Consider the following 10,792-nt stretch of genomic DNA (forward strand, 5'->3'; position numbering starts at 1 on the left):
AAAAAAAAAAAAAAAAAAAAAAAAAAAAAAGGAAAAAAGAAGAACTGGTTGAAAACTGAAAATGTACTGTAAGATTAGAACACTACCACAAAGCAAAACCTGCATGCTTTCTCAACATTCAATGGGCTGCGGCTCAGAAGAAACCACCGTCTCTCACGTGAAGAGCCCCCTCATCCGCACAGACCCGCACCCGCACACAGCCGGACAGACTCCCGGAGACGAGAAGGAAAGACAGAGAGATGGATTCGCAGTCAGACCCGCAGCTGCGGGCTGGGGAAGGAAGGTTCAGTGCTGCCCGGCGGCAGCCTCACCCACTGAGCGAGAGGGACCTTTCCCCGAGCAACCTTTCTGTATATATTGTTGAATTTTAGTTGTACATATACTTTGTATGTTTTTGTCTTCTTTCATATATAGAGTAAAAGCCACAAAATGCCCGCCTGGCTCCTATTTCCACCTTAGCGGATCCCCACATCCCCCGACCTGCCCCCCCCCCAGTTCAACCCGGGCAGCGGGACCCTGTGCCTCGCTTGCCTGTGGGCAGAGACCCCTACCAAAGCATATATCTGCGAGCAAAGAAAAGATGAAGTGGGGGAGGGGAGGGGTAGCTGGTGGTTTGGTTGGTTTTAAGGCTACGACTTAAAGACAGCAGATACCGAGTCCACAAATATACGCCTAGAAGAAGTTCCTAGTCATCCAGCCATTTCTGCTGCGATTTCACTGCTCCGCTGCTCAGCTGAGCTGAGCTTTCTCGCCGAGGCAAAGCTTAGAGACCTGTCTTTCTCCCCAAAGGTTGGAGACTCCAAATTATTAAGAAAGGAGGCGCCCTCCTTTGTTTTTAAAGAGCAGACAATGCAAGATGAGGAATGCTTTGCAAAGCCCTGAGAGATGCCCAGGCACACAACACGCTGTCCAGCCAGCTCCAGCCGCACCAGTTTGTGGAAAGCACAGCAACTACTGACAATGAAAAGCCCTTTCCTCATCCAAGCTGGGTGCCCCATACTGCGAGAATTAATGGCTAGAGACCTGGGCATCCTTCAAATTATGAACCTTGAAACCACTGAGCCATTTATCAGAAGTCAATAGAGATCCTCAGAGTGCTCCATATAATGACAGCTACATACAGTCGTGCAAAAGGACAGTCACTATAATTAGACACAAAGCAAAGACTACTTACCAATATACCAGTTTTTGGGGGGGTGTTTTTTTGTTTTTTTTTTGAGCAACTTCCACGCTCAGTCAGTCTTCAGAGTGGTTTAAAACCGATCAGTCTTGTCATTTTCTACCATTCGTATTGTTACATTAGGAAAAATGTTTTCTTTTCTTTTTTTCCCCTTCCCACTGTGAAACTTTGGGTTCAGAGCTCCCCAGGATCAATTCTGAACAAAGCCTCCAGCTGCAGTGCCATCCAATTTGAAGCAGACATTGGGGACAATTTAAGGTTTTTATCCACAAGAAGGTTTTTTTCCATTCTCTTAAATGCAGCCATAATTAGAGTAATTTTTCATGTAGCCCGCTGATTACAGCGTTTTTACCGTCAAAGATAATTACCTGTAATTTTCTTCCACTTTTAATACTAAAAAGCCATCTTTATTTAGATTCAGGAACAGGAAAGGCGAAACAAAAGAGGAAAATTATTCTGTTATTCATACACAAATTGCAGAGACGTAGGGCCTAAAATTGAAAATTAACCAAAATTATAATGCTGAAAAGAATGGAAGAGTCTTCAGAAGTACAGCTGGTAGTGGGGCTCACTGAATTATTCAAATGACACTGGAGAGAAAGCTACCATACATTTAAACCAACAGCATCGTGTGCATCTTTCAGAAAACCCCTCTTCACACCCCCCACCCCACGCCGGCCCGTGCGGGCTCGCCCTTGCTCCGCAGAAGGGCGGTGGATGCCCTGGTGAGCCAGTCCCGCAGCCCAGGGAGCCCGGCCCAGACGAGCCGAGCCCAGCTCGACGAGCCCCGGCCTTCACGGCCTCTGCAGCCGCCTTAACCCTTTCGCTGCACCCGCCCAGCGGAGCCCGGCAGCGGGCGGTCCGCCCCCGGGGGCGGGGGGAGAGGGGAGTTCGCTGCTTCTCGTGGGCTTGAGAGGCGCTCGTCCTCGCCTGCACGCGCGCGTGGGTGCCGGTGCGGAAACCCTCTCGGTGAGTCGTGCCCTCCTCCCCCACGCGTGATTTCTCAAATAGACTTTAAATAAGCCCAGACAACAAGCAAGCAAGTGAACAAATACACCATAATAATAATAAAGCCCCATAGCTTCGTAGCGTGGGAGAAGGTGGGAGAGGCAGGCCTTCCCGGGAGCGGGGTGTGAGTGAATGGCAGCAGCGGCTCCCCACTCGCGCGGCAGACGCCCCGGGAGACTCTCGTGAAACAGCGTCATCTATGGATGGAGCAGCGGCAGATCCCCGCGCCAGCGCCAAACCTGCTGCCGCCGGGCTGCCAGCGCCGGCTCCGCCGCCGCCCGCCCGCCGCCGGGCTCCGCCGCCTCGGGGCCGCGGGACGGGCGCCGGGAGGAGCCGCGGAAAGGCGTGGAAAGGCGCAGAAAGGCGCGCTGCCGCCGCCCCGCTGCGGGCACGGGCGGACGGGTCTGGCCCCGGGCTCTCACGATTTCTCTGCCGGCCGCCGAGTCCCGCGCCGCCCCTCCGGCAACCGGGGGGCCCCCGCAGCACTCGAGCCCCGCGTCGCCCGCCGACCCGGCAGCACCGGAGGGAAAGGAGGCGCGGACCTGTCGGGGGTCCGGCCGCAGAGGGAAAACATGGGAGCGCGAGTGACCGCGAAATTGGGGGAACTCCTCGACAGGCAAGGCGCGGAGCAGTTGCACACCAACCCCAAACCCAAGCGAGCCCCAAAACTTACCCCTGTGAAAATCTGCTAAGCAAGGATCGGGGTCTAGAAATCTATACTGAACAGAAGCAGTGGAGAATATTTTTCTGAGTCTCAGGGCAGAAGCTCTTTCTCTATATTCTTGGTTGAGTGAGCACATCCAGGTGTGAAATTGTTTGCACACCCCAGCACCTCTTATATTGCCAGCAAAATTAGCTGTTATTACTGTCACTGTTTAGTGATGGTTAGCTTGATAAAAAAAAACCTGCTGTAATCAAGACCTGGCGCATCTTTGCAAATTACAGATAATTGTAAACGTCCAGATTATGATAATAGCATCCTAATCCAGCCTGCAATATAATTATTACAGAGTGTTACATCTGAAACTGTCCAGTAGGGCTAATTCAGCCATTATTTAGACCCTATTTTTGCACTGCAAATGGGTTGCTGAGTTGAAAATGTACGATTGTAATTTCACGGGGCACTCAATGAGTAATGGTATAGGGAGAGAAAAATACAAAAGTGAAACGTGAACAGTAGCGATCAAATCAAACTCTGAAGGACAAAAGACTGTTTGATTCATGGGGAATGAGAAGAGCGGGAATTAAGAAAACAGCAAATCAGTGGTCTGCAGCGTTACGTGTCCAAATCTCAACGAGTGCGAGCCTGATGTGCAGTCAGGGGCTGAGGCTGCGACTCCCGCCTTGCATGAGTTCACCTCTCGGTTCGGCTTTTCCCGGCAGCCTCTCCCTGGCACCCGAAGGATCCCCGCGCTCTCCACCCATCCCCAGAAGTGGGTTCGCCATTGTCGTGTGCCTCCTCTCAGGTGACTGAACGTCACTTTCGGGCAAGAAGCCTCGGGAGCCTCGGAATCGGGCGGAGAAGAGTGCGGAATGCGGGACACCGGGGCCGAGCACTCTCCTGGGCGGGCTGAGGAGCCCGAGGCTTTTTGCGCTCCCATGCAAAAGGACCCCTGGACTAGTCCTCAGGGGTCCTTACGGAAATTATCACAAAACCGACTCAATTGTAATTAATTAACCAAAAGAGCCTGGCTACAGGACTACCTGCAGCTAGCGAGGTTAACTCACTGGGTTCGTTGACTTTCGACTCCTGATTAACTTTTATTAACCCTGGACACGAAATACAAAAACCCTCTTCATTTTTTAATGGGCTAAATCATCAAAGCGCCGTTGCCGCCGGGCCGGCAGGCCCCCGCAGGACCCGGGTGCAGTGAGGCAGCACCCGGAGCTGGCCCCGTGGGCAGGAAGGGTGCCAGTCCTGGCCGTTGCTGGCCTTCCCGGGACGCAGCTGCACCTGGCACCTCGCAGTCTTTCTCTGCGCCCTTTTCTCCATGCGAATTAGTAAAAACACCACGAAGGAAGGAAAGCTCAGTGGATACCGCGAGGCAAAAGCCCTATAAAACGCGTTATATGGTGCGTATCGAGGAGACCGTAAAGATCTCCTTGAATGGAGGGCCAGCTTCGTAGGCAGGCAGAGGACGATGCCGCTATAGAGCACAGAGCCGGGTCAGGATCCGGCGCGGCGAAGCTGGCTGAGCCATCCTGCAAAGCCCATGCTGAGGTTTAGACAGCCTCTCCGGGAGTGCCGAGGGGCAGGCGGCAGCGGGAGGGAAGCGAGAAGTCATCCCCAGATTCCCCTTCTCCAGGTGCTCAATCCGTCGCAGGTTGTGGCCGGGGTCGGCTCCCCGGACCCTCACCTGAAGGGCAATAAGGAGGCGAGGGAGCTGGGGGTTTTTCCCGCGACCTTGAAGGTCGTGTCCGTGGAAGGTGTTCTCACAGACAGCCGGGGCGTGAGTGAGTGTCGGGAATTCTCGGGTCTATATTCCAGGCAGACAAACCATTGCTTAACCTCTCCAAATCACATGTAAACAGACGCACAGTCGGATAGAGAGCGGAAATATTTAATTGATGCAACACAGATTCTTCCTAAAACAAGAGAGAAAAGGAGACTTAATGTAAACTACGCGGTTCCTTTTTCACGGCTCTTGTCTGACCTATAAAACAGGTTATTGCATTACTGCAGGCAATCGCTGAAGTGACTGAAAAGAAGAAAGGGGGTTCCCACCCCATCCCCCCCTCCCCCCCGCCCCGATTTTCCTGGAGCAATAGATCTCCTTTCCGTAATCTACAACCAAAACACCTAAAGTCTGTCAGTCGCAAAATTGCGTGGCAGAAGTCTCTAATCGATGCCACATGTGGGATGCACTCTGGGGACACAGCGCTGCCGGCGGCGGAGCGGGCAGAGCGCGGAGGCCCACGCAGGCAGCGCGGCCGCGGGGGAGCGAATGCATCGGGGAGATCGAGGGGAGCAAGAGGGCGACAGGAACGCCTAACGAGCGGGCTGCCCTGCCGCAGTGACAGGTTGGAGGGGGTGGTTTTTCTTTCCCCGGGGCGGAGCGGGAGGGAAACGGAGGCACTTCGCTATGAGGCAGCCCTTTCCAGCGGGCTGGAGGCTTTGTCTGCCGGGCGGTGAGGGGATGCCCGGTCAGGGACAGCGAGGGCTCTTTGAAGGAAGTGGGAAGGTGCTCCCCTCCTATCCGTACGTGAGAGTGGTCGGCAATGTGTGTCCCTAGGTGTGGGTGTTGTGGGAGTGAGCCCTAACCGGAGGCCAGCACAGCCAGGGGTCGATCTGCTGTAGGTGTGGGAGCCCCAGGGGTGCAGGCGGTATCAGGAACTCTCAATCTGGGGCAGCTGGGGCTGCAGGCTGCTCTCTATGTGTGTCTGCGTGTCTGCGCGTCTGTGTGTCTGTGTGTGTGTGTGTCAGGCCCTGTGGCTCAGCCCTGGAGCCGCTCGGCACCCACAGGAATGTGGCTCCTCTCGGCTCCCCGAGCTGCCCCGACTCCGCATGGAAGTGGCCGCCAGGAAAACAGAAGGGAGGAGAAGAGAGCCGAGGGGCGGGGGGAATGCCCCGAGCCAGCAATCCGCCGAGCCCAAACTCAACGTTAGACAAAGGACAGTTCATCTCATCCCTTTCCCGGGGAGGCAAAGGGGGAGGCCTGGATAAGCCAGGCTCCCTCCGGCCGCCGCCGGAGCCCAGAGGGTGCACCCAGGCGGGGACAGGCGCCGGGGTGTGCCTGCCCGTGTGTGCGGGAACAGGGGGCACAGGAGCATCCCCATCGGCCCAAGGTTCTCATGGAGGGGCAGGCGGTCGTAAACCCCCAGTGTTCATTGGGGTCGGCGCCACGGCAAGAACATTTTTTATCCTGTTTCAGGGAGGGATGCCAGGCTCTCCTCGACCTGCCCAACGCCATCCCGATCTGGAAGGAGGGAAAATTAAGCAGGGAGAGGAACTGGCATGGAAACCGAGTAGAGCTGACTTGGCTGGCTCGGAGAGAAGAGAGGTGCCAGAGCCCAGTCCAGCGGCGGCTGTGTGAATTCCCATCCCTACCTGGGATGGGAATCCCATCCCGCCTGCCGGCATCCCACTTTCCCGGAGCTGTTCCTGTGCTGTCCTCCTGGGCCCTCCCAGCCCCGGCAGGTTACCGTAACCAAACAGCCCCGCGGCAGCTCCTCAAAGAAAAGGGTGGGTGGACTGACCTGGGAAATTGACTTCCACCTCTTGTGTCCAAGCCTTTCTGCAAAGGGAAGTGACCTGGGGGAAGGGAGAATCTCTTACTGCGGGTTAAACGGTTGTCTAAAGGGAAATGAGGGAAAGAATGGAAGAAAATGAAAAGGTCAAGCTTTTTAAATTATTTTGAGTTTTGCTTATTTTTGGTTTTGGTTTTTTTTGCACGGGGTGGAAGCTAGCAGAAGAGACAAATCTGAGCTTTTCGTCAGCCCCAACATCGGGGAAAGTACCTGAAACCTTGTGAGTGACACGAGGAGGAGCCGGTCCCCAGAACCGCTTAGGACGCGGGGAGCGGCAGAGCCCGCCCGGCAGCAGGCGGGGGTGGGCAGCCGGCGGCGGCCCCCGCCGCCCTGGCTCTGTGACACTCCAGCACCCTCCCTGACGTGCATGGAGCACAAACGAACAAACTAGTCCATTGTACTGCAAGACATTTACCAACCCCCAAACCTGTTACAAAACAGCAACCCCGGGCTTCTTTCTTTGGGGAGAAAACTACTCACGCACACGCACTCACGCACACGCACAAAACATGGAAGTCGGGAATGGAGGGAGAAGAAAGGAGGGGGAGGACAGCAGGGAGAAAGGCAAGAGACAGGTAAGTGCGCCCCAGGGGGGGCCCGCCGGCCGGGGTTTCTGCTGGGAGAGGGGCCCACGCTCCGTGTGAGTGGTCCCAAGGCAGTGGGCAGCGTTCTGCTACCCCGCCGAAGCCGTGCCGCCAGCACCGCATAGCGCTAGCGACGGCTCTGCTGCACGGGTTTTTCCTCTCAATCGTGTGGGTAGAGATAAAACAAAACCAACAAAAGTACCTCTCCAACGTCCCTCTTTCAGCTGCAGCCGCCGCAGGCTTTTACCAGGAGCGAGGGGAGCGGGGCCCTCGTTTTATCCTTTTCACATATTTAGTGGCTCCCTTTGACGGAAACGTAATTTGTATAATTAGCTGAGCGCACACGGGCGACTGATGGGCTGTGGAGTGTGTAGCTCTCGACGTTAATTGCTCTTAGGAAAGGATTCGGGGCGGCTTAAGGCAAGAGAATTGCTTTCTAGCATCAGGATGGGCAGCTTTCCCTTCAGCTTAAGTCACTAAGGTGCGATAAGGTGTACGCAGTCTTGCCAGAGCCCCTTTTCCAGCGGGAAGAGAGCACCAAGGGCCCTCGGCTCGTTCGTGGGGACCTGCAAGGGCCACATCCTGCCAGCATGACCGGGCTGCGGTGGCACTGCACGGCACTGCAACAAAATATGAACTCCCAGCTCCCATCCTCTTTCCTCTGTCTCTCTCTGCAAGCAAATCAGTATTATATTTTTTCCCTCTTATTAAGAGAATAAGAGGTAATTTGGAAACGTTTATCGTGGTCGAAATAATTTTATTTTATTCAGAATATACAGTTTAATTCCTCTATCTACAATTATTTACAGGGTTAAAATAACATTGAAAAAAGTCTCTGGAAAAATTGAGGTCATAGATTTCAAGGCACCATTGATAGTGTCCACAGATGAGCCAAAAAAATGTCCGTATTGTATAAAAAAGGGTTTCCTCTGAAATGCAATAAGTTACATGCACAAGCTTTACACGTTTTAATCTTTTTGTTTCTTTTCCCTTTTAAAAATTCCCCATATGCATTCCTTTCGTTATTATTCCTTAACAGTAAAACACAGGAGTCCAAGGAACAACAAAAAATATTAAAAATAATAAAATAATAAGATTCAGACTCTAATAAATTGTCCCAGAGGCGAGAGCTAACGGGTGCTGTAGGGAACCGTGGGGTTGGAGGTGGGAGTTGATGGAGTTGGCAGCGGGATACCAGGAAGTGGAGTTCTCCAGGTAGCTGGATGCAGGGGACGGGTTGGAGTTTGGAGGGTGAGCGTGTGCGTGGGCATGGTGGCTGAGTGAGCGGGACGAGCCCTGGGGTTCCCAAACCGCAGGTGACTGTGGAGAGTTGCAGGCCATGGGGTCGCTGGAGCTGGGGCTGTGCTCCGGAGGCATCTCCCCGTTTTTCATGATCTTCTTGATCTTGGATCTTTTATTCTGAAACCAGATTTTCACCTGGGAGAGGGGAGGGAGGAGAGGAGAGGAGAAGGGAGGAAAGAGGGAGTGGGGAGGGAAAGCCATCATTAATGCTCCAGCCGGTGCTTCGCGGCTCCGAGGACCCGCGCCTCGCTGCCCTCCCGCCCCTCCGCGAGGGCCGATCCAGCCGTTCCCGCCGCGCCAAGGTGAACGCGGGGTTCTGCGACCCGCCGAGGCCGAGCCGAGTGGAGCCGAGCCGCTCGTGGTACCTGTGTCTGCGTGAGTCCCAGGGAGGCGGCCAGCTCAGCCCGCTCAGGCAGGGCGAGGTACTGGGTCTTCTGAAACCTCCTCTGCAACGCCGCCAGCTGAAAGCTGGAATAAATAGTCCGGGGTTTGCGCACTTTCTTTGGTTTGCCGTTCACCATCCGCACCTCGGGCTCCGCCACCTCCTTTTCTGCACGGGCGCAAGGGCGGGAGAGAGACACAGACGCAGACGTTAAGGCGCGGGACGGGCTCCGCTCCGCACAGACCGCGCCGGTGGCGGCGGCATCCCGCCCGGGGGCCGGGCCGGGCCGGGCGGGCAGCGGCGCCGGCCCGACGGGCCCCTGCGGCTCCCCTCGGGGCTCCGCCGCCGGGCGGCGGCCCCGAGCAACCTCCGCCGGCTTCCGCGGTGAGACAGTAGGGCCTCGCTCCCTCCGCGCCAGGCCGTGGCCACCCCCGGCCCTCCCCCGCCTCCCGCTCCCGTCCCGGGCATCCTGCCGGGCGCGCAGCTTTGCGCGGCCGCGAGTGGGAGCGCAGGGCGGGCGCGGCCGCCACGGGCGTTGGGAGGACGATTGGTGCCCTGTTGGGAAGAGCCCGGTCAGGAGCAGAGACCGATCCAGGGCATCTACCCCTTCCCCCGCATGCCCGCGCCTTCCCCCCGTCGCCGCCGGCGTGTCCCCAAGCGCCGCCGCGACCGCACTCGTCCCAGCCAAGCCCCAGCCTCTTGGCTTCGCCACGGGATTGCTTTTTTTATTCTCCCTGTCCCCTTTTTTTTTTTTTTTTTTTTTTTTTTCCCTACAGCAAGTTACAAAGAAGTACAGGGAAAGCACTAAAACCGCGGCGCTTTCTGGTAAAAAACACTCCCGGCTTCGCAGCCCCGCCACGGATGGGCTCCCCCTCCTAGTCTCCTCCCCCGCCCCTCCAGAAGAGAGGGAAGGAAACTTTCTTCAACACCGCGAACCTGAGTTTGAGACACGCAATAAGGCTCGGCTATTTTTTTCCCCTCTTCTTGCAGGGGGAAGGAGGAGGGAGGTAGTCGTGGCGGCCCGGGGGCAGCTGATAAAAGTTGTCCTAAAGCACTAATCTTAGTATTTATGTTTTAGGAAAAAAAAAAAAAAAAAAAAAAAAAAAAAAAAAAAAAAAAAAAAAAAAAAAAAAAAAAAAAAAAAAAAGTGGACTAGCTATCCACCTTTTTCTTTCTTTCTTTCTTTCTTTCTTTCTTTCTTTCTTTCTTTCTTTTTTTTTTCTTTCCAATTTATTTATTTTAGTTCTCCCTCTGATTCAGGGAAAGCCGCATGCCCGCTGCCCGAGTTAGAGATCTGCCTGGGCGCACTCTCCCAGCCTCCCCAACGCCGCGGGAGCTCCCCGCACACCCCCGGCCCCCAGCCCTCACCTGGCTGGCTGGCGGAGCTCTGAACGCGGTTGTAAGCTCCGCTGTACTGGTGGTAGGGGCTGGCGTAGCTGTAGTCTGCATAGGCTTTGGCAGGATAGTTCCCGGCAGATCCGTTCATGCCGTGGTATTGATACTGGTAGGGGTTGAGCGCTTTGCCGTAGGAAGCCGAGGTAGGCGAGCAGTAGCCGTGCGGGGCTCCCCCCGCCGGGCTGTAGTAGTCGGAATCCGTAGCCGAGGACTCGGGTAAAGTGGGAGATTCCTGGGACGGGTGGTGCATAGCTGCAGCCGTCTGGAAAGGAGCCTGGAAGTCGCCGGATCTGATGTTGGGGACCCTTCTGTCAAATACTCCTGTCATAGCTGGGAGCCGGCGGCGGGCTGGGGCTGGCGGCGGGGCTGCTCGGGTCTAAGCAGACATGTCTGGGGGAGGAGGCTGCGGCGCGGTGTCTGTCTCCGGCAGACTGCTGGCTGGGGCGCAGCATAGGCTTGGTTAAATCCTTAATTGCGCTCTTACGCACAGCAGGGTGGATCGGGTTCCATTGGCCAGAGCAATCGGGAGCAGCGACACCCTAACTCGTCCAACTAGTTTAGCACAACAAAGCTTCGGCTTAAAAAAAAAAAAAAAAAAAAAAAAAAAAAAAAAAAAAAAAAAAAAAAAAAAAAAAAAAAAAAAAAAAAAAAAAAAAAAGTCCCATTCAAGCTCTTTTAAAGTGAATACCAACA

At 55.1% G+C, this 10,792-nt stretch overlaps 1 protein-coding gene across 1 annotated transcript; it reads right to left on the reverse strand.

Moving 5' to 3' along the window:
• Window positions 1–7,760: 7,760 nt before the first annotated feature.
• DLX5 (distal-less homeobox 5) lies at window positions 7,761–10,517 on the reverse strand. Its single transcript, XM_027911122.1, has 3 exons — window positions 10,073–10,517; window positions 8,688–8,872; window positions 7,761–8,457 (listed from the first exon to the last, which is right to left on the reverse strand). The coding sequence occupies exons 1-3, from the start codon at window positions 10,425–10,427 to the stop codon at window positions 8,125–8,127; spliced, it is 873 nt and encodes a 290-aa protein (XP_027766923.1). The 5' UTR covers window positions 10,428–10,517; the 3' UTR covers window positions 7,761–8,124.
• Between the last annotated feature and the right edge of the window lie 275 nt (window positions 10,518–10,792).

Source organism: Empidonax traillii, unplaced genomic scaffold, assembly GCF_003031625.1.
Source record: "Empidonax traillii isolate 1590-97213 ecotype Southwest subspecies unplaced genomic scaffold, ASM303162v1 scaffold30:size3273891, whole genome shotgun sequence".
NCBI classification, from domain to species: Eukaryota; Metazoa; Chordata; class Aves; order Passeriformes; family Tyrannidae; genus Empidonax; species Empidonax traillii.